General features: G+C 34.4%; 2 protein-coding genes across 15 annotated transcripts in view; one reads left to right on the top strand and one right to left on the bottom strand.

The window, feature by feature from the left end:
* Positions 1–25,117, top strand: part of LOC128672643 (uncharacterized protein) — a 315,359-nt gene that overhangs the window by 206,748 nt on the left and 83,494 nt on the right. The gene's annotated exons all lie outside the window — the stretch shown is intronic.
* Positions 94–1,737, bottom strand: LOC128672645 (uncharacterized). Its single transcript, XM_053749938.1, has one exon. The coding sequence runs from the start codon at positions 1,643–1,645 to the stop codon at positions 368–370; it is 1,278 nt and encodes a 425-aa protein (XP_053605913.1). The 5' UTR covers positions 1,646–1,737; the 3' UTR covers positions 94–367.

Here is a 25,117-nt window from a genome sequence, read left to right as displayed (position 1 = left end):
CACCCATCAATTTATGGTGGACCTTTTTGAATCGTACTAAAGAATAAGAGCCTATAAAAAAATAATACAAATTATATTTTATTAATTTCTGTCTCAAAACTATAAAATTATTACAAATAAACAATTCAAAACTTATAGTATTCCAGACCACCATAAACTTCCATAATCTGTAAAACACAATGACGCCATCGGAACTTGACACTTGTATCCACTTGCATTGTGCATCTTGAATAACTCACATGCTTGTAAGAAGAATTTCTTTTCAGTTATACTACGGAATTTATTAAGTCGACGCAGCGCGCAGACGAGCGCAATAATTGTGTTCAGTTTTGAACTGTTAGCACAGATAAACATTTTTTTTGTGAAACTAGGAATGTGGCACGCATAAAAAACGATAGCAAATTAGAAAATATATTAAACTCTTATCGAAAAAATAATACGTTAGTAGCCCCGTTACTTCAAAATGAGGAAGATGTCGCACTGTTTGTCTAAAATCAGGAACACTGCAGCAAAAAGTAAACCCCTCACTTGGATTGTTCGGATGCCAGCTCAACCAGCTGAGGTCCAAGCCGCCGCGACAGAGGTCAGGGCAGAAAAACATGTCCACGGCTTCATTGACACTATAATAAGGATTATTAATACCAATAAATGCTATACCTTTTTGAGTACTCGGTTCATAAACCACTTTGTAAAAATACTCAGGGACTGGCACGACCTGATTATTGTTGTAATCTTCAGTAAGATACAAATGAACCCTTTGATATTGATCATTCATCAAACTTGAAACTCCGTATGTTCCAGTGTATATTATAGTGTAATAATTAGCATAATTGACATGGTTTCTAAGATCCACTTCTAGTGTATTCCAATTGCCTCCGTTGAAACCAGTCCACTGAGGAGCACAGTTGACATAATGGAAAGTGGCACGCTCGCCGAATGCATACACAAAGTCTGTTTTAGCAGCAAGATGCCCTCTTGATAACAACTGGTCTCCTACAAAGTAACTATTGACTCTCGAACCAACTAGATTAGCGACACCATTTTTTTGGCCTTTTGGAGAAAATAACGATTCAACGCCCACAGATCTGTAAATATTATTATCATCTATGAAATAGGGCCGTTCAACTCTGGTTTGATAGTTCGCATTGTAGGGTTTCTGTGTGTACTTGGAGTATATAGCATTAAGGCGATTTTCATCGAAACAAGACTCGTAAATAGGGTACCATTCATTTTGAATACGATATCCGACCTCGTAGATTCTATTGTCTTGAAAACAGGTACGATTTGTTCGTTCGCTAACGTGGGGTGGTGGATAGGAACAACGGAAGCTGGTGAAGCCAGCTGAACCATTCAACCATGCGTTATTCGTGAAGTATTCTCCTGTATCACAAGTTATAGTCGCTGTGATTTCTTCATGATTCATACTAGGGTGGTATAAGTGGCCAGATCCTTCGCAACTTAATGTTAAATTTTCGCCTCTTGTCAAATCGACATTGCCATACCTGTCTGTGGGCTCCAGTAGCTTTCCATCCTTGATAATGACTGGCAAAGGTTCTCCAAAATGGTTTCTAGAATTCAGTCGACATCGCTGGACTTCCTCGACGTTGAATATCAACAAATATAACAAATAAAGTCGTTGAAACATATTTTTTCAAATTATATGTAACTATTCTCATTTTATTTTATAACACATTAAATTTTAGTTTTATTTTTGTTATTTTAGAGACTACCTTTTGTAAAAATTTGACAATTGGATGTCTCGATGAAATGAACTCGAATCATCTAGATGCTAACTAAAACCGGGGGCATGTCAAACAGGGGCTCTAAACAGTCGGACACTATATTTCAAAACTCTCATATACGTAAAAAGCGTAGATTTCAATAGTGTTGGTTTTAACCTAATCTATCAAACTAATCTCACGCGAAAATAAAATACACAACTAAAACTAATGGTATAGTAATAGTTTCTACATTTCACACTTTTTTCTTGTCTTGTGACTAGGATGCTCTTTATTTTGTGCAATTTATGGGGCGCCGATAAAGTTTATGCCCTGATTTGCAGAAAACACTATCCTGCAAAACTATTACAGGGGAATACCAGGACAATGCTAAAATTGGCGAAATTATTTGACAACTGCTTAACGGATTTGAAGAAATAAGAAATGAGGCGAAATGCTTTTTTTCTATAATATTCATAAGTACAAACAAACTGAGAAATATTAACTATTAATAAAGCACAAAATATGGCGTAACATAAATGTCGTGTTATAAGTTTACAGGAAATAGTAGTTAAATAAACAGCTAAACCAGCTACATACGCGTCTCCATGCAACTCATTCCTTCCAGCTTAATCCGAGATACACCCCTCCACTGATTCCACTCCCCCCCCCTCCCTTTCTAAGACTGTGATTGATGAGATTGAAAGTAATGCTCGCGCTTGCCGGAATTGAAATGTTTTCTATGAACGATTAATTTTGTTCTTCAGATGTTTAAAGTTGGGCGGAATTTGCTACTTTTACTGAAGTTTATCAAAATCCAACACTTATTCAACTTTCTATAGGAACCATGAAGATCACGCGTACAAGCAGTAATTGCTATGGAAGTTTTAGCGTAAAAATGAATTGTCTTAACCTTTAGCAAAACTTCTTTGATCTAAAAAACGATATTTCCAACTCAAAAACAGCTTCATTCAGAGGATCTCCCTGATGTATTTGATCCTTGTTAAGACCAATCAATTATTCAGCCCCTGTTTGAGCCCCGTCTGGGAGACCTTATGCGGAAGCCTGATGAACTTATTTTTAGATTTAATGTCAAAGCTCTTGAGACTTTAACGCCATTTGACAAACTTTATGATACTTTAGCTTAATAATGGATATAAATATTGCTAAAGTTTCCATTCCTGTTACAACATGATATTATAGTTCAAATATAGGCATTAGTAAATTCTAATTCTTTCTTTTATCACTATAATAATATATTCCCTATTGCACTTTGAACTGCTAGCGGTTTCCACTTAGCACTGTGTGAAATATTTCTACCTACACCTCGCTGGAGGTAATATACTGCAAATTGGACGCACGCGAAAAAAAGTAAAGAAATTTAAAACAACGCACGCCAACTCCAATTATGTGCCTAAGAATAGAAGCAGGTGGGTGGCGGCCGTTGTTAACACGTGAACACATTTACACATTTGTCCGATCCTGATTAGAGGAATGATAACATTGCAATAATGTTCTCCGATTTACAAAAAAAAATAATAATTTCTGTTTATTACTCAAGTTTTCTGTATTTAGTGTTACCTACTTATGATAGGAGAATATCAAAATATGAAATAGGTAGCTGTTATCACCATTCAAGATTGTTTAATGGAAATTACCACATCATCACTGAATACCAAATGAGGTGGAAGTTATTAGTCCTGTACTCTAAATGAAATTTACAAAATCATAGTACATTACATGAACTCAATAATTATATTACTTCAGGCCATTATCCTGATTGGAGCGAACGTGAAACGTGACGTCACCACATAATCTGACGTCACTGCACCCGGCCAATCCATTACCTTCTGCTTAACTCGTTAACGTCCTGTCTCCATTCGTTCAAGTGTCATGTCCGTTTTATGGACCGGATCAAATGGAATTTACAGATCCCTGATTCTGTATCGGACGATAAATTGAACTTGATGTTAATTAAACTTTAAAAAGCTTTTTGGACGACATTTTAAAATATTTTCAATTACTATATAGTATGATACAAAATCGGCTTTCTGCTGTCTGTTTATCCTTATGTAAGATTTTGATACAGATTTTTGAAATAACTAAGATAGTGATTATTTCAGTAATTTCTGAGGAAGGTGTATAGTATTATGATTTTACTCGAGCGATCCGGGACAGGCTAGTGTTTCATAAAAATATTTTGTAAAGATCTTGCTAAATGTAAGGTACCGATCTTTCAATGTCAACATTTTCACTGTTTTCTCTTAAATTTATTAGTCTTCATTAATAGTTGCTCTGCCTGCATTATACTTGCAGTAACTGACTACCGTCAGCCGACTATCTTGGACGCCTGACTTTGACCTAGTCTTGTCTTAGCGTTTCCACTTTACTATGAACAGAATTATAATACACTATAATTTGTATTTGTACTATAATTACACTATATTAATTACGAATAAAAATTATAATCTTAAAAATATCTGTTCTTGTGGGTAAATTCATTTACTTTACAGTCAAAATACTTTAATAGTCAATATCTTCATTTTCATTGACTCTGGGGCTTTTACCAAGTAAAATGTACGTATTAAGAAACTCAAGTTTCAATTGTTTATAGTGAATTGAAATTGTATCTTTAGAATACTCTGTATCTTGTTTCGTGTTTTCTTACTATCTACGCAGCGGCTTTGTTATTCAAATGTATCTCTCTCCGGGATGTTAAGTCACAAGCCATGAATACTTACATCGAATTACGAAGTTTATAACCCGGCATTTGTCGTTATCTCTTAAACACTAAATACCTCTTAAACTAAGCCATTATAAATTCAATTACGGCTCAAGTCGCAGACAATTTGGGGGTTTGGGGGGGGGGGGATAAACATATTGCGGGCACTCTGAGCTAAGGATCTGCAGTAATCCAACCCATCGGACCTTTTGTTGGGTGTCATGTGACTGGCGAAGACTCGGATATGAAATATGAGGTCCGGAAATATGAACCAACTATACCCAACAGTATTCTCGGCTTTTGTTATTTAGATTTGAGCTTTTATATTTTTTGTAGACAGGATATTTGATTGAGTTTTCTGTATAAAATTTCAGTTGAATATAAAAATTCAGAAATAGATGCAATGGAGTAATTTTACTTATTATAATAATGTTTGTAATATTTTTATGATTCACACAAAAAGTGAGATCCTTTAATGTAATGAGAATATATTATTAGCCCATTGCATTAAAGGATCTCACTTTTTAAACAAATTCGTAATAGGTCACTCTCACTCTCCTTCAAATTTCAACAAAGATAAGAATATTGTTACTATATTATACTTGTTATGAATAATAATCTGTATTGGGGATAGTGTAAATTTTTTCTTATAATCTTTATTTTGAAGACGGGTAATGACGGCGGTCAAAATGCTCGAAAATTCACTCAGTAACCCTTTTTTCATGTCTTGTGAAATGCGCTGCGCCGCCGTATGCAAATGTATCAATATCGACTGACACCAACTCGGCTTCTAAGATGGCCTTTGTGAAGGTTGATAAAGGCCAGTTTCGTGACGATACTGAAGGCTCGAGTCTTGAAGGATTAGTTAGCGGATTTACATAGTTTCCACTTAGAGTTAACAGCTGCGACTAAACAATACTGTATGAGACGTTCCTCGGAAGCCGCAGCTGAGTGGACTCTGATATCGACTTTACAACTTCAAGCGAGTTAAGATATATTACTTGACAAAAGCAAGAAGCTAATGAACATCAAACGTTTACTGAACTTGATAACATCTGCAGTATATAAGTCTAAATAATTTGCTACACATGTTTTTGAGTGTTGAATTAGTTTATAACAATATCAATCGATTTTAATGATTATTTCCCGAATCTAAGCAAGTGCAAGATGGGCTTAAGTGAAGCCAAACATGTAATATACCAATAACTCGAGATGGCATAAACAGTACCGGCGACCTATAAAAGGTAAGGAGAGGTACTGCTGCCCGAAATGTGATCTTTTGTAACATTGTCGTCTCCAATTTCTTGAAATAAGATAGGTTAATTCTGAGGCTATAAAATAATCTATTTTGTCATATCATATTTGAATACTGTTTAGTTAGTTATTTTAACTGATAGACTGCAATGGCTGTAACTGTAGTATAATAATGTGATTATATTATTTTTAGCACTTTAAGGTTATAAAGGTTGATATTTTTTACGAATGTTTACATATCGAGAAAGGAACTTAATAAAATAATACATCATCATCAACATTAATACCATGATAATATTGACGACGCAGACTGTCTCCAAGGAAATAACTGTAGCTAATCCCTCTGCAAGAGGCTTAACCCAAAGTGTGCTGAAAGTGTGCTGAGAGGAATCAAGAAGGGCATCTCGGTCTGGCCAAAAATCGATTCGTTTAAAGCGACCAGAGCACTTACTAGTTTTAATTGTTTTCTCATTTTGTTAGATTAATTTTTGGGTTTGATTACTTTGAAGTTGATTAGACTCAGTAGATATCTAATAAATAAATCTTCTTATTTAAGAGCTATGCTCCTGCTCTTGTCGGTGGAGTATACGCCACGCCTCTCTATCAGCTTTGCTTTTAAGGTCTCTATACGATACAACGTCTGCCTTCTCTTTCAGTTGGCTGCATGCATAACTCTTCCTCGATCTCCCTGGACCTCTTCTTCCTTTCACTTTTCCTTCAGAAATGGTTTTAAAAAGGCGTCGTGTCGTTTCAAGTGGTCAATCATTCTTCCCCTTTTATTTTCTATTTCTGTCAGCAGTCTTCTTTTTTTTTAAATTGCTTTTTCTCTCTGTCCAGCTTATTTTATCTATCCTTCTCCAGCGCCACATCTAAAAAGCGGCTAATCTGTCGGTATCCTTTTTGGTGAGTCATAAATAATAATCAAATATTAACTCTAATGATTATCATTCGTTATATATTCGTATATATCTCATTATTACGTTACACGTTTATTACGGTTACACGTCACTTACTTTTGTTCATTAATCTTCAGCTCCTCCTTCGCTATCTAATGATTTTCAATTTTCACCCAGTTCCGAAACTTTGCAAATATAACATTAGTTTTATTGTTTCAAACTCGTGATTCAATTTGGTTTAATTCAATGGGATTTGAGGACTAACGAATGTAATATTAGGTATATTTTCGAAATGTTATATTGGTGGTAATTATATTCAAAATATTGAAAGCAAATTTAACTTATCTGAAAAGTATATTGAAGTCTAGATTTAAAAGACTCCCTCTGTATAATTGACCTTGCTTTATAATTAAAACGCATTAAATTGGTTAAATGGAAAATTTTAATTGCTACGAAAGAAATATATTAAAGCGTTCCGATCTCGTTCTTTAAAAAGCAATACAATTTTATTCCCTTTTAACTGAATTTCAAATAACCATCGGAACGTAATTAAAAAACAACAACAACCTATATTGAAACCCCGAAATAAAAAGGTATTCCTTCCTCTGTAACGACTTTCGACAAAAAGCTGCTTCAAATTACGAACATTGGTTCGTTAAAAAAATATAGATGAAACATGTAACAATGTGTAATAATAGTTATAATCCATGACCAATAGCATTATTTTTGAAACATTCTTTATGAAATTCCTTGAGGATCCATTATTTGATATTGACAGAAAAATCAAAGATTTTATTAAATCCCAAACATAAAGTACGAAGTCAACGTCAAGTAGACAAGCGCAAGTCGTACATACGAGTACGATTTATCATAATAAAACATTTAGTTTTAGGCTTGACGTTGAAAAATATTTATTTATAAAATAACTTTCAGCCGTTATTCCGAACAACTGTTGGCGGCTGCACTGCGAGGCGAGACTTGTCAATGCGCAATCGTATACATTCGAAGACAATGCTTTTAAACTACTCGTAATTGTATTTAAAAGAGAAGAGATAAATAAGTATTGATGATATTGTGTTTTACTACTCAATTCAAAATAATAAAGTGGTCAATATTTAGTTTATATATTATTTAAAATATATATATATATATATATATATATATATATATATATATATATATATATATATATATATATATATATATATATATATATATATATATATTTAATTATAAATCATCCCTATTCAAGAACTTTTATTCTTGAAATTTGATAAAAGAAATGAAATGAAACTATACGCTGTTACTGTGTACTGCTGGTCCGCCGTGCCGTTGTAACGCGACACGAGAAGAGCTAGCTTCCCCTTAGCGAGTTCCATTTCAAGTTGTACATTGATCTCTATTTACTAGACACGTTTATTCTATACAATTCTTTTAAATTGTATTAGATTTGGTTGATTATTCGGTTTACTCATATTTTTCAACAGATTTTCTTATTCATCACCGCTATACATATATATTTACCTACAATTCAATGAAGAAAATTCTGACTCTCCAGTTGACTGTCTAGGAAATTGCTGCTCGGTGCTGCCTCACTGTCGGTTTATTTAATACCGCGTTTATCCGCAACGCCGCCGGCCATGGCGTAATGAAAAGAAAATGCGCGCTGGCTGTTTACAATCTGTTGCCGTTGCTTTGTTCTCTTATTAAATGATGCTCGCATGTGTTGTCTGCGAACGTGAATGAAGGGAAAGGTTGCGCTGCTCCAGAGCGATTTGGGTGAATTGGCCCGAAGCTATCTCTTTATACTGTTATTACATATTTTAACATCAATTTTCTTCATGTGGTGGATGAAGCTTAAGAGGCAATCTCGTGGCTGACAGAATACATAATGTTCTCATTGTGTTGAGTCCCAATTATTATCAACATTTCTCAACTAAAGTGATATGTAATTATTATTATCAAAGAACAAGTTTTATTTGAGAAACTCGTGAATTTAACGTAGCTATGATACAATATACCATATAATCAATAGATAGCGAAGTGTCATACCGTAAACTCCGCTATCCACAAAACTAATAAATTATCATCTTGTAACAGTAACTACTAACTTCATTAGGTGTACCCGCATCCCGAGCCAGGCTTTAGTCTCGTTTTTATTATATTGCAATTAAATCCCTCCCTTTCTTACTACAGCCAGCCCAATATATGGCTATCTCCACGAAAACAAAATAAAATGAATAAAGAGATATCCCTGTATCGTTGTAACAGCCTTTGAGATTATAGAAAAAAAAATGTATGTACTTAGTATAAATAAAAATTACCAATAGTCTGCACATCAAATCGATAGCAAAATCTATGAGAAAGAGTTATTTTTAACAGTTTTTACTTAAATTTATTGCTAAATCCTACAAATATTATAAATGCGAAAGTTTGTGAGGATGTATGTATGTGTGTATGTTTGTTACTCTTCCACGATTGTTATGAAATTACGTAATAACGGGTTGAATATAACCTGTAAAACATAGGGTACTTATTTTTATCCCGAAATACCCACGGGGGCGATCCCCGGGTACCAGATAGTATTTGATATTTACTAATTGTATTTTAAATAGTATGAGTAAATATGAAATGATTACAATGGAGTAGCTATTATTTTAGTAAGAATTTATCATTGTCTTGTTTGCATTAGAAATGAGGTTATGACTTTGTTGCTCTTCTGTAGTTTCGCGTTTGTGTGCTCTATCTCTTGATCCTGGTAATAAATGGGTGTTAGTGTATCTCACATTATTGACCGCCTTTCTGCTGTTCCTGTCTTTATCGTTTCACGTCCGAGATTCCTTTATGTTGCGTAGTTGCGAATCGCTTAGGTTTATGGCGAAATACACAGACATCTTAATACAATAGAAAGTAAACTCATTATGATAAATATATATGTATATGTTATCTAGATTACACTTATTTTTTTAAAATTCTCTGACCTTGTCAACCACCCTATTATCTATTATCGGGTATCATACCACAAATTCAAATATTTTCCCGCATTGCTCCTGCAGATCGCGGACTGGCGTCAAACAACAATAATGCACTTATACACTAAATCAAGGTTACAAACCTAAATTTTATCCTGTGATTCCTACAATGGCAAAGTCCTGGTTCGTGATAGTTCAGTATAAGAGAAATAATATAAATGGTAAAGTATCCCATTTATATTATTTCTCTTATTCAAAAGTCTATGATCTGAGAGATCTAAACGCAACCCTTTGCCGAGCAACCTACAATCGTTTTAAACCCATTCTCATTAAGTATAAGTGCCCATTTGAACGAGACCGATGAAACTCGCCCGTTCATTGCTTCGAAGTAATTTCTAACAGAAACTTTGTGTCTGCGTTTCCTGAATTGCTCTGAAGCGTTTTTGCTAATCACATATATTTTAATGTGTATTATTTATTTATGCATATTAATATTTAAATAGAGGTGAATTGCATACATTGAGAGGCTGCCGATGATGATGATTTAGATATGACTGGTTTATTATCATCTCAAATCAAACTTTAACAAGAATCTAAGTCATCAGATTTATACTTATATCTTTAGTATAATATTGTTCTTTTATATGATAATAAAATCTCTTTATTCAGACCATAAGTCCACTTTTATTAGTAACAATGAAACCTTAACCTATTGTTAGTAAATACAAATATAATAACTAATAAAAATATTATTTTGGGTAGGAAATCCCCAGCACATATACTATACTTTGTATTTTGGACTTCATATTATTCTTTATTAAGACAAAGAACTAAAGATATAATTATAAATTTTACAAGTAAAATCCAGCCATCTGTATCTGTGGCCATAACTTTGTACCAAAGAAGGGTAGAAGAAGAGGTTTTCCAAGTTTCATGAACTGCAGTCAAATAATCGTTTGCGAGGCACAGACTCCTTAATTCGATGTTAATTGGAAGTTCCTTTGCATAAAAGTCCGATACAGAATTCGTTCAAGGAGGATTTGTACTTGTTTGTCGCATTGCAACTTGCTCCAACTGGAATAATGGAGAAGTCAAACTGATTTTGATAAGGTTGTGATGAAAATGTAATTAGAGAAGTGTTATTAGTTTTAGATGTTTATGTATCTGTGGGTTAAATGTAAGCTCCTAAACGGACTACTCAGTTACATAGTACAGATTAGATTTTTATTCGAAAGGTAAATTAATCGCGAGTATTGTAGCTATGCTTAAATTTTGTTGCATCTTTGTACTGTTTATTTATTTTTTATTGCCTTATTAGCTTTTTTTATATCTGATTACTATTTCTTTCCTCTATTTGTCTTCATCCTGAATACGTTCTTCTTCTGAATTTTTGCTCAATATGTATTAAATATAACAACGTAATAGATTTAATTGCAGTTTAACCACCATTACCGCTGGCGAGTGCCATCGCATTACGAGGAACATGGCTTGTGGCGAAGCGAATGGCATGGATCACCGTAATGCGATGCAACCCGATTAACTGCCGAACACCATAGACATTTAAATTAGAAAGGACTTTAAGATAACACAATGCAGTCATACCTATTACTGAAAAGACAACATTAATAAACTTTATAACAATGTTGCTCGCTCTCTTTAGTTTGTAATTTAGGTTCACTATAGTCTTTTAATAAAACGTGATTATTTTTCTGTCATCAATCTAACATTTAAAGAGGTCTGCAGCTGGACTTGTTGAAGCGGCAGCCGGGTCAATCAGTCCATTTCATAATGCGACAGTGTGAAATGGATTACACCCGCGGTTTCACACTCGCTTGAATTAAACAGGCTTTGGATTTAACTGGCGCAAACTGAAATGAAAGCGTTCAGTTATTCCACACTGAAGTAATTTAAAATATTTACCTATCATTTGAGTTTACATTGTATAAATATTGACATGAATTAGTGAAGTTAAAACACAACGAGTTGTTTTATACAATATGGATGGTATTTCAGAGTCAGTCATTGTCATTGAATAGGCGTGCTAACAACTAATTATGTCGAGAAAGATATAGGTGCCATAACCAGTGAAAAATAAATTAAAAGCATTAAGTAATTTTAATTTCAAGTCACCAGTCCTTTATAATTATATAATTACCATCATTATCTACTACTTCGACATATATGAAGCCATCTGACGGTTGCAGTGGGGGGCGCGGTGTAGTCTTATCTCAAAGTTGTCTTCGTATTTCATCATATCTCGAACAAGTGGGCAGTAGTGATTACGAGGTAGTCCTGACAAATATGCATATAATCTGCAGACAATCTTGTAGATCCGATGCAAAGGAATTATTACCAAAGGGATTTAAAGCAGTGTTTTCAGATAAGACTGAGCTAAATGCATTACTAACTCAACTGCGCTCGTGGGATGTGGATGATGGAAAGATAAACGATCTGGAAATTACATTATTCTACTATGAGACACTTCAAGTGTTATGAAATAGGTACAGCTTCGAAATTGAAATGTTTGTAGAAAATTTAAAAATTTGTTAAATGCTTGAAATTATAGTGTTTTTTGATTCTCCTTGATTTTCCAAAATGGTGTGGATAAAACATCATTATGATAGTGTAACTGTCACTAAGGTACCCTAAAAATGAATATGTGATACGAAGTGCTGACGTTGGAACATAAATTAAAGTCAGCAACTTATTCAGAGGCAGAAAAATAACAAACGATTGTGGAGTACTGGATGGGATGCAATTTCTGCGAATCCCAAGCCACTGCACGCCGACAAGATGACAAAATGCGCGCTCATGAACGTGGCTGAAATGCAGTTGCGATGTGTCCCGCCTCTTTCCTACTGCTGATGATGTTCTGATATTATGGTGATGTCGTCTGTTGATCTCAGAAGCTGGCATAATCTGAAAGGAGTTAAGACTTAACGTTATATTTCTCGACTTATTAGAATGTATCTTGTTGATAACTATAAATGAGCCACATAATCACAATGATTATCATCAAGTTATGAATTATATATAAAATTAATAGAGACACGTATCGTTTATTACTATAAGAATAAAAAGACTTGTAATTAATAAATGATATGTTGCGACTCCGGAGCCAAGTGAGGACGATTGCTTCCCTAACGATCGCGTTAGTATTCCCCGGGCGAGGCCGGCATCCCCCGGCCCGGGTAATCTGCACAATAACCGGCAAGAGCGGGCACTCCGCCGGAATAAAATATTATGCTTCGCGGATATTGTGGAGGTTAGAGTTTGGAGACTCTTGATCCTTGGAGCACTGTCACTTTGCCAATTTTTCCTGTTCTATCTTCTCTAAGCCATTAGCTTAATAATTCTTACTTATTTTTAGTATCTTAAGAAAACGCAACATCGGAGTTTGTTTCGATACTGATACTTGACTGTTTTTTATCTGATTAGAAAAACATTTTAGAAAGTCTTCTCTCTCTTGTAAATCTGTAGGTTGAATAGAATGGAAGAGTTTTTATTGCATCATATTTTATTATGTCAACGTATTTTTATTTATTTCACATTAGAAAACAAATTCATACCATCTAACATTTACTGCAAATAAATCACCCCCTAATGGTTCTCAAGTACATCATTACAGAAATGAATAGCACGATTTAGCAGCATATAGCGAGTGTGCGTCGGTCTGTCTGTAACTAACAGATAACCTGATTAGGGACCCTCGCGTCGCGAAGCGAGGGTAGCGTCGGATCGAAAGTGAAGCAATTCCCAACTCGAGAACTTTTGATCTCCACATAACTTTTATAAAGATTTATTGTAGATACAACGTGAACACATATTATTATTTTCACTAACAAAGTAATGCATAACTGTATTGTCTCAAACAATACAAATAGAAATTACGAAAACGTTGTATTTCTCAATGATGAAATAAAATTATTTCTCAGAATGTACTGTTGTTTACAGTAACTAAATATTTACAAGTACTTTCTTGCATATTATAACGTATTAGAAAATCTAATAGTTGGCTTCTATCGCAGACAAGTCAGGATGATATTTCGATTTCTTAGCATTACCACCACCAGAATTGCAATGAATTTGGTAACGAAACTCCACGGCAAGATCATAATTTTAAAGAGGATACCTCTTTCCAAATCGCACATTTCCCAAAAGCGGTGTAATCCGCAATCTGGGGTTTTAAATTCGGGGCTTTGCGATTGATCCTGATAGCTATCCGCCGGTTGCTTACAAAGTATATTTTTTCCTTAATCTGGCATCCGTCTTGCTACTCTATAACGAGTTTTACTCACGCATTTACATTCTTATTTCCCGTATTAAATCTATCTTACATAATTTCAAATGTTTTCCAATTTTTTTTTGACAAGGAAGACAATAGGTATTAATTGTTGTTCAATATGTTACTATTATCTTCATGATTTATTTTATCTAGTCATGTATTACTAAATGTTTTAGCTTTATTAAGCCAGATTTAGGTGATAAATCTATTACCTTTATTTATCACTCCTTACGAGTAAGCTATTTTTATAATAAAATTTTCTAAACGAAGTATCTTACCAAAAATATCTTAAACTTTTCAATCTAATGGAGTTGTCCTGCTGGCTACTTAGCAATATCCTGAAGGAACGGCAATGAGCAGTTGGCTCGCATTCCCACAACGCCCAGCGTTGGACTTGGCGCGGCGCCAGCGCCTCTGCCGAAAAACAAACGCTGATCACCTGCTAACGTTGAGACTTAGCGGGAGATTTGCTGAGCTAGCCGTTGCCAATAACGTTAAGTCAGTTTTTTGGTCACTCTCATTAGTTATTAAAGCAGTAGGTATAATTTACCTATGTCTCTTTTATAAGAAAAGCTGTTTTTGTAACATTTTTTTGTTCGAATTAAAACTCACCTTTTTTATCTATAATTAGCTTTATCTTTCTGATCTGCTTCTTATTTTTAGTTTTCCTTCATTGATATTTTTTATGTAAAGATAAATGTCGACTTGTTATTATTAATAAATGTCAAGTTTAATAAAATTATTTGCTGCTATATTATTATAAATAATTCCGACACACCTTTCGCTTATCTCAAGGGCTATTAAATTTAATGCTTCACACGGGGATCTTAAAACCGATAGTCAGGATAGACCAGGAAGTGCCAGATCTATTATAATCCAGGTAGGAATGGACGCAGCGTGAGAGGCGGAGCGGCGTTTCATTCTATAATAATAAACTAACCGATTACTTTCCCTGACTGCATTGGAGCGTTCCTATTGCTTCCTATTTTTTAAGTACCAGATATTTGTATTGAAACTCTATTTATTGAAGGCTTGTTTTATTCAGTGTTTTAAATAGCAAGGGCGTGCCAATGGCAACTGTCTCTAATATTATAACCACTACTAACATTTTGCCAAAGAATTCCATTAAAACGCTAAAAGCATTTACTGATAGTCATATATCGCTTATTACAAATTAGCTGATGTAACATGCAGATCTAAATATTCATCTACTGATTAATCGTTTCACTTTAAGCTCTCATATACTTTAATTTTATTATTTCGCTCTCGTAACTTTTAATTTTAATTTACCAACTCTCAGACTCCCTAACTTCTTGCGTTACGTATGTCTTTTCTAACTAATTTTAACAAAATTTGAGCTTATTAAACTTTGGAATATTTTATGATCAGCTTGTCCTAAAACTTGTTTGTTTTCAAACAATAATTATTTTTAATTACTTCAAGCGATTCAGGAGTCAAAGCGCCAAGGCCAAGGTGGAAAGTAAAGCTTCGCACCGCATCCCACTCAGTAATTACTCTCACCGGACTGATTATTACCGTCAGCTATTACAGCAGACTAAACACAGGGTGCAGACAAACATACAAGATTGAGACATACAGAGAGAAGCTAAGGCGTCACGCAAACTTTGTTGTTTTTATGAAGCAAATACCAGGCAAGTTGAAGTAGTTTCTTGAAAGGGACATTTATTTTTTTATAATTTGACTATTTCATGAATACTATTTTTGTTTTATTGTTAAGTTTCTTCGGTAAAATTATTTTTAGAGATATGTGTATGCAGTTTAATCACATCAAAAAGGACTACGACTTCAGTTGAATTTACTGTCTATAGAAGGTTGCTATTTACAATATAATATAATACCTACGTATTGTTATAAGATTTGGTACACATGTTATATGTATAATAAATACACATGTTGTATGTATAATAAATTATATAGTATTAATATGTACTAAAAATAGTGAATTATTCACTTTTTAAACATTTGAAGACTAATCAGTCAGTAAGTTTATAGAACATGGAATATGTAAGGCATCTTACGAGTTTAAAATATATATCATCGTGTATTTTGAAGTTTGTGGACTACATAACAATTTTTGCTCCTGAGTCGTGAGGGGCGGGCAATGTTGATAAACAAATTGGTAGTTGTTGAGATCGTGAAACTTGATTGTGAGTTATTAGTATCCGCTCTCTGTATTAAGTTGTCGACGCGAGTCACTTCTGTAATTGTTATACATTACTGTTTTAATGTTTACCATGGAAGAGATAATTTGTCTTTTTTAAAGTTCCGTGCCACAAGTGATGAAAACGAGTTCCTTTATACTTAAGATGGGTTTGAACTATAAAATTTAAATTTATATTGAATACTAGGTTTTTTTCAACTGTGAAAGTGAAAAAAATCTAACAAATAATGAGAACGTTTTGTACAGATATTTTTACAAGGGAATGAAAACTTAAAAGCCAAAAAAGGCCAAAAGCCGCCAAAAAAGCCGTATATATAAGCTCACAAGCAAATCAAAAGTCACTGTAACCTCTAGATTTTTCGACTTGATTTCATTGATGATACAGTAAGTGAGATCTATACTAGCTCCGCGTACTTGTGAAACTGTTCCAGGGAAAGGGATAACTGAAACAGATTTTCCAGTAGATGAATGAATCAGAGTAGCTTGCGTGACGTGCCTCGCAGAATTAGAGCCCAGTGGATTTCCCCAGGGGCTACTTCTAAAAAAATGCAACTATTACTTATTGATGTTACAAAACCGATAAAATATTATAAAGTTTAACCCAATTTATTCGTTGTCAGGTATTTGATCTGTAAATATTACTTATGTTTAATAAACGATCCACTTATGTGCCACTAGCCGGAGAAGTAAGAAATGTTTTATGCGCGATGTATCAAAACATTATGCATACATAATTATTTAGCATGACATTGATAGAATAATAAAGTTTGATACGATAGCTTTATCAACAATATGCCAAAAATAACCATATAACGTTGAGTAGCAAAACTATTTACAGCAAATAGCCAGAGGGAAATAGCACGTTGATGGGTGGTCTGGGTGGAAATGATGGAAAAATTAACGTCATAGTTTCGGACACATGGCTTCAAAGACACAATGCAGACGTGATATTATTAACAAAGTATGTAACAAGTGGTGGTGACAAATGTCGCGAGAGTTGGCTCGACGCGACAAATAGGTGACATCTGGCGACTTGCTCTGTCACATTGTGACTATTCATATTAATGTATCGTTTTATTGCTAAAAATAATTATCTGCAGTTAAATATTTTGTTATTTCACCATATCCCACTTTACTTTAATAAGCAGAACTTTTTAAATTAGCATTTGTCGGTATTTTTGCAGATATTTAACTAATTTCGAAACCAAAACCAGCACTCGCAGAAACCACAACACAGAACATCAACCTTTGACGTGCGTGACTTTCCACGTTATTTTTTTTCTGATGCTAGTCAAACATAAAACAGTGGCCCCTGTGACACATTCCGTCAACTCCCCATGAGTCACAACTTTTTCATTTCCTCCACAACAATTGATTGAGGACTGTTTTCCCATTTCTATATCGGGTGTCAGTAGGTCAACGATCCGTCGCTGTCAAACATTTAACGATATAAGCTATTTTTATTTAAGTCCTGGTGACAATTTGGTGAGGATATAAATGAGGGGCGGAGACATAATTAGTTGAGTTGATGGGGTGGAAGTGTCGCGTGTTGTTTTATATTCTTTAAGGTTTCTTGTTACTAGTTTATGTTACTTCAGTATTTGATGTTATTTTAACTCCTAATCATCCGTTTTTTTTTATTTTAGGTATTTTATAACCAGGTTTGATTTCAGTATTATTTATGTCATTTCTTTAATATAAAATAATTATTAATAATTAATAATTTTTCTCGTATATGTAGATGAAGTAGTTTTTGATGAAAGGTACCCTACGTCCTTTTCCACAACTACATGTATGCAAATTTCAAGAAGATTGTTTGAGTAGATAGAGCGTGAAGAGGTAACAAACTTTCTTTCGCAGTTATAATATTAGTTAGGATTTAGATCAAGCGGTATGAGGTCAGAAATTGGATTGTCATTTGAATTTATAATGAAAATTAAAAAAAAACACATTTTGCTGATGACAAATGAGGAGAAAATAGTAGTAGTTCTAATTTCCCGTTCTGATTGATGTCAATCACTGGTCACTTTGTACGCTATAAATAATGCAAGAGCAAGTTTCCCGCGTGATGGACGGCCAGAGAGAATGAGTGATTTATCGAACTGCTCAGTTATAAATTACTGTTATATGGAAAAAACGTTTACCTACTTCATAGGAAATATAGTTTCGATGAGTTTTTATTTAGTTTCATCTGGTCTAGTCTTGTAAGTTCGACCATTTTCTCAGCCAAAAAGACTAACAGACATACCACACAACAACTTTACTCCGCAAAGTATAAAGATTTGATATTGCATGGGTAAGAATGGATTTATGTTTATTAGTTTATTATACACACATTATATTGATAAATTGGCTTCCTGAGAACCAAATTATGTGATGAGTATGTGGTTATATTTTATTACGATATAATCAAATTAACGATAAGTTAGCAAAATCTTCGAAGCACTCAAATCTATTGTAATATTATATGACTCAGACGAGACAGCGTTCAAATATTTGTCCGACGATTCAATTAGCGGTGCCGCTGGCTTGGCTGCAGCCACTTCGCTCGTTTGCGGCTGACAAACAGACACACACGCGAACTGCCTTTGTGATAATACAAAGTAATACATGCTCGGTGCTGTTTTCAATTATTTCGAGGCTTTTAAAGATATTGACTTTACTTTTAGATGTCTCGGTTACTTAATTTTATGTTATACATAATTGGCAAAATAAAGTGCCATTACAACTCTCATCTGGTTCATAAGATTTGCAGTATTTTATTTATAGCAGTAAGTAAAGTCTATTCACGTTATACAATATCAATATGTTGATCGACTAAATTACAGTGCCAGTCGGGCAAATAATGAACCAATATAGTAAAGTAGAAGTAAGCTTGCACGTTTGCATGTTTGTGCATGCTTCTCCAATTTAGACAAGATACGCATTAATTTGAAAATACATTTCTGATATTGGTTTACACTACTGATTTTATATTTCGTGGACTTTAGAAGCCGTTGTCTCAACTTTGTTAAATCAAAAGTGATTACATTGTGAAAGCTTGTGTGAAGTTTGTTCACGACGGTGAGCAAATTAATAAAAGGAAAACAGCTGGCAAAATAAACGATCAGCAAAACTGTTGAAATTTATAAACAAAATAACGTAAAGTTATGAAAGTCACTTCCGCTATTTATCACCTAATCATAGGAAGTTGTGTGGGTTTTATGTGTATAAATCTGATTATAACTTATTAAGCAGGATTAAGGGATTTTTATGGTAGGTATTATTTATAAATTTATTACTATAATATGAAAATGATTGTGGCGTGTAAATCCGCTCTAGAACTAGGACCATTTCCTCCCGTGAATATCGTACGAGGCGACTGATGGATAAACAGCCTAAAAGCTGATATACAAAAATAGCATTCCCAAGGAGGGTTGACGGTTGGCAGGCGGCCGGTTTTAAAATCACAGCCAATTTTTCAAAATTCTAATGGGTTTTTTTACGCTAAACCCAGCTTCGTGGTTTCATAACCCCTACCGCACCCGGTAACATGCCGAGATGTGAGAGACAGAAGGATTGCAGAGTATCCTTGTAGTCTACTAAACTATTTATCGATTGTAGATTTTCCATGCCATAAAATTCCATACTGGAATAAAATATTGGCGCCTTAATAGTTTATATTGTTCATAAAAATATGGTGTCATCCGCAATCCAAAGCTGTAAAACTTTAAAGCGCCTCTTGCATCCGCGCTGCGGTCGTTAAATATTTTGTAACCGAAACTTTACGGTATGATCTGATCTTTTAGCACACTTCCACAGCAAAAGAAAAGCAAGTGGATACAGAAATCATACTTACTGTGTTTTTATTGTAAATTTAAAATATATACCTGGTAAATCATGTATTTGATGATAACATTACTGGCACTGTAAATCTAATTATTTTTTGGCAATAGAACCTCTCAAGCGTACTCCATTACGATAGTTAATAGTATATTACCAAGTTTATATGCCATGGAATGGTAGATGCTTCGTAAACGTAGCTTACTTTTCGTGTCGTCATTATTTTATGCTAGTGTGATGGTCTGATGTCTGTCTGTCGCAATTTTTACGATCCCTGCCATATTCGGCAAGCTTATCCAGTTTCAAAGAAAATATTGAGTTTCCCGTGAAACGCTCGGATATGATTTTATGGTAGGTATGAATCTTTTTCCGGTGATCCAGCGAGCGCTCTCAAAACATATTTTTGATGAAAATATACAGTGGTAATATTTTAGACACAGTTGATGAGGCTTAGTGTAATAATGTTTTTTTTTCGTTTATTCCCAAATTACTATTATTTATTTATTTTTACAATACATGTTTATGTTTAATTTATGTTCTATTGTCGTCAGAATTTATTCTATCAATTCATCATACCTACTGAACTAAGATATCACAGTCTCGATCACCTCACCTAACAAGTTTTATAACATAAATTATATTTATACTTCATCAATAAGTGAAGTTATATGATAATATTTTAATAAATATTATCACATAACTTCACATAAAAAAATATATATTGATAAATATTTTGACTATGATATTTTCGGATTAATTGTCTGTTAGAAGTATATATGTATATATAATTATTTACTCAGCTTCTACAATTAATCCGAAGGTATCATAGTCAATTTATCAGACCCGAAACGCTTCCTCCATAATGTTACAACAATATAATAACGTTCGGAATTAGTTCCGTTCATTTCCCCACGGGTGGGGCACGAAACGAGTAGTCGCTAATCAAATAGCCGAAAGAACAAATTGTACGGGGTGAGTGAGATCCCGGCAGTAATCAACACTATTAGGTTAATTAATATAGTCGGCTCTATCGATTTCATTTGGAATCAGTGGGACTCTATATAATATGACAGAAAAATTGTTTACAAAATAAGCGCATATTAATAAAATGCAAAAAATAGGCTGAGCTTTTTTAAAATAACTTTGTTGCACACAAACATTTAAAGTACTTCAGATTTCAGGAGATGTATTTACTGAGACGATGATTCATATTAATGTGTCTAGCAACATTTATGTCTATATTCTTAAAGTCTATGATTTCTACTATCTTCAATGTAATAAAAACGACTCAAAGAACTAAACACAAATTCTAACGAGCGACCGTTAATTCTCAGAAAGGCTACACAAAAATTAAATTTCTTTTGCGAGCATGTAGCTCCTGGAGAAAAGTATTAGCTTCCAGTTATCTAGATCCCTTTAATCATCCCCCCTCTCGCCCCCTCACCCGTTATCCCTCCAGATCGCGATAGGCGTCGTAATTAGCCGCGCGCTATATTTCACGCCGCAGATACGCGAGTCACGAGTTACGACCGCTATAAAGCGGAGCGGAATGGGAACTGATGGCGGATTCTGAATCAGTATTTAGCACACCTAATCCTTAGTACGAATACAACAAGACACAACTGCAGGTTGAATCTTAGTACACAAAGTACGATTAAGTTAATTGTAATACGAAACATTATTACAATAATATCAGAAAATCCGCAAGGTACCTAAGCATCTTGATCATACATAGACTTGGATTTTGGTACATTCAAAATAGATTTTAATTTATTTACGTGACGTCATGTAAAATTACAAAAGAATGAACAAAACTGTAAGTTTTATTTATACGCTGACCGCGGGCTTCGCTGCGTCTTAGCCCCAAATGCAACAGGACACACGCGAAGATGAGAGCGATAAAGGACTTGCATTTCCCGCTGTTGTCTGTGTGTTGCACCGCCGCCGCCGCTTCCGGTCATCAGCTCTGACACGCGGTCTCGACGCGACGCGGCCACTGATTCATCACTGCGGACGCCATGCGCTGCGCTGTAGCGTACACAGGTTGGCTGTTTTGTCACCTTTTGTACTAGCGGCGATGAAAAATTGTAAAGATTATCATTTACTGAACTAAAAATATATTCTAATTGAGATTTTATTAAGAGAATTTTGTGAAATCCGTAGTATAGCCAACGCTAACATGCATTTTCTCACATACCTGTGAATCTTTCAAGAATGCCATGTCATAATTTTCGTTATCGAATATACAGAAATTGTAGTAGACTTATTCCAATAATTTTGACCATTTTCTTCAATTCAATAACGATCGTCTTTGTTCGTTACAGATATTTTATTTATTTCAACTATATTATTTTGAATAATTATATTATTATATTTAATTATTCTATTCCCAATTTATTAATATAATAATATTATAATAGAGCCTAGTTATTTTGGCAAATATCATCTCTGTGAGACTCAGCCTCAGGAGCTAGAATTGATAGCAAGCTTGCGGTGCTAATACGCGATTCAGTTGCAATGTTCGCGCTATCTTGAGTTATGTCTGCCCAGCCGGCCGCAGCGCATTCATTCATGAAGCAGGACCGATGATCACCCCGGCCACTCCGCTGCTGACTACTATAATTTTGTCTCTCTTTTATGGACGGAATACAAATATTTAGTCATAGAAAAAAAATAAAAAAAACGTTACAGAATATTGTAAAGCTACAAACTAACTAGCATTTCGAAAAAACTATCGCTGATAGGAAATGCCGAAAGAAATTTATGCTTTAATATCTCTCAAAAATCTCATTAGATTTTTGCCAAAGCATTGTAATTGTAACTGGTGTATAATATTTGCAAACTGTTTAGCTGATTCTTGGGCGGATTTTTATGGTAATTCCTAATAAGATTTTTGATTCGTTCAATTTTCTTTAATAAAGATTTTAGTTTATACTTACCTAGTTTTCAAATTGCAAGTGTTATCGAAATAATAATAATGTAATATGTATTATTATTTTAAGAAACTTACGAAATTATTACAAAGTACCCGGAACACCAAAGGGATTCACTCACATACTTCAGACGTCAAACCCAAGCAGTAACCGATATTGACTGATGGTGGACTGTCTCCATCCACTTTCAGATCACGTCGCGAGCTCGAGGCATCCCTACGCCGTCCTCTCTTCGTTAAGCGATCGACGGCGATGCATTCCTGTCTCATTCGGATCGCAAATCTTAATTATTTATTATATCTTAATAATGAACTTTTTCATATAACTATTTTTTTCTATACGAGACCATCCTGCCCGTTGTTGTTCTAATAATTTTATTTGTTATGTATATAATATCTAAACCTTAATTTATTCTTAATAATTGATATTTCTGTCGCTACACTGTTGTAAAAGCATATTGAAAAGCTTGATATATCCTCTTAGGCTCTTGAAATAAACGCAATTCTTTTGGTGATTTGAGTAGATTGATCAACAACTACGTCGATACTCATATTACGCATATAGGCAAATAAATTATGCTTTTTCATCCCAGTAATGTTAACACATACGATGTCGCCACTTCTAAGCTATTTAGTAGCAGTAGTAAATTATAGTTTATGAGTTACTAACATTCGACGACAGTTCTGGCCCGCGTCCTTGCGTGCAGCGCAGGAATTGGGGCAGATCCAATGATAAGCCGGCTCGGCTGATGTCCAGTTGTTTACGAGCTTGGAACACTTGCCTACGCTCCGAGGTTGGTGTTCATTGTGTGAAGACATACTCACCACAAAGACAATTTTCTTTTTTTTTTTCAAAGAAACACACAAGCCAAATAATATTTTCATTTGACAAACTTTTGATTCGTATTGGTACTGAAATGTTATATAAATAGCAATGTATCTATACCTGATTGTGCATATGGTTAGTTCATCCACAAAGCTATTTATAGAACAATTACATAGTGGCTTATGGATTAAAAAACCAGGCAAAAAAAATCATTATAGGTCTTTTTCTGGTTCCCTGATCGATTTTAATAATTCACAATCTCATTGGTTTAAATTAGATTAGTAGTGAAATTCTTAATTAATGGTCTTAATGAAATACTTTTAACAAGTTCTTTATCAACAGTTTCTATTTCTTTATCAACCGAGACAACAACTTACACGCGTAACCAAACATAATGAACAGGCTCTACCGCCAACGCCGCAGAGTGTGCTAGTAGAATAGCAGGCACATTTCGTTGATTAGTTTTGTTTCTCGCCTTCAACTGAGCCGGCTTACACATCTTATAGCAATCTCGGACGTTACAGGAAGAAAATCACAGAAAGGTCCTCTGAATGGAGCCATTCCCGTAATATTACGGATTACCCGGGACTTCGCGAATTGTCGCTTAACACGGGTCTCACTTTCATAGAACAAAGTAAAGAGACATAGGTATTCAATGCCACTTTAAGAGAAATTATTTATTTGGTATTATTAGCAACCTTTTTACCAACGATTGATTCTATTTTTGTCGTTTGTTTACTCGGAACAAAAATTATGACTGTCTCAGAAGGCGATTTCAAGTTTGCGCTTAATTTGGAAAATTAACATGATTAACTACATCTTCCAACTACGTTTTTTTCTCTTGTCTAATAAAAAAATACTTGCAAGGCTTATGAATACGCATTCGATGCTCCAAAAACACCACATCACCAAAACGGATCCGATCAACAGCTGCAAATCCGCCCCATTTTCTTTATTACCTCCGATAAAGATACGGAAATGATGCGCGAGCGCGGTTTCATATTAAAAATTTATCGCGGCCCAATAAATAACACAAAAGATAAAAACGGAAACATTCAAATTTGGAACGTTGACAAATCGCCGATAAAGTTTTACAACCGCCGAATATTGTGGGTATAATCGGCATTCAGACGGCGAACTATCCGGACTGCACATAAATCTCGCCGCTCCGTTCTGCGTGACGTGCTTACTTGAATTTATAAAAATTGAATGACAAAACAGCGTATGTATGTGCCTTATGTATTTTCGTCCACATTATAGTTAATGTATTTTGTGAGACTCCGGTGGAATGCGAAAGTCACATCCTTTGAAACGTGTAACCTTTCTCTCCGTCCATAAATATAATTTGTATTGAAGGGTTGTGCCCGCATCGTCAATCATCTGACGAGGTGACGTGCATCGAACTTTTGTTACCAATGTATGAATTTGAGCCCGAACACGTTATTATGTGGCGCAAAAAAATAAATGTTTTAAATTGATTCGAATGTTTTTGCTCGCAAATTGAATGC

Source organism: Plodia interpunctella, chromosome 9, assembly GCF_027563975.2.
Source record: "Plodia interpunctella isolate USDA-ARS_2022_Savannah chromosome 9, ilPloInte3.2, whole genome shotgun sequence".
In the NCBI taxonomy this organism is placed as follows: Eukaryota; Metazoa; Arthropoda; class Insecta; order Lepidoptera; family Pyralidae; genus Plodia; species Plodia interpunctella.
Note: the sequence above shows the minus strand (reverse complement) of the source record. Positions and strands in the feature narration are given on the sequence as shown.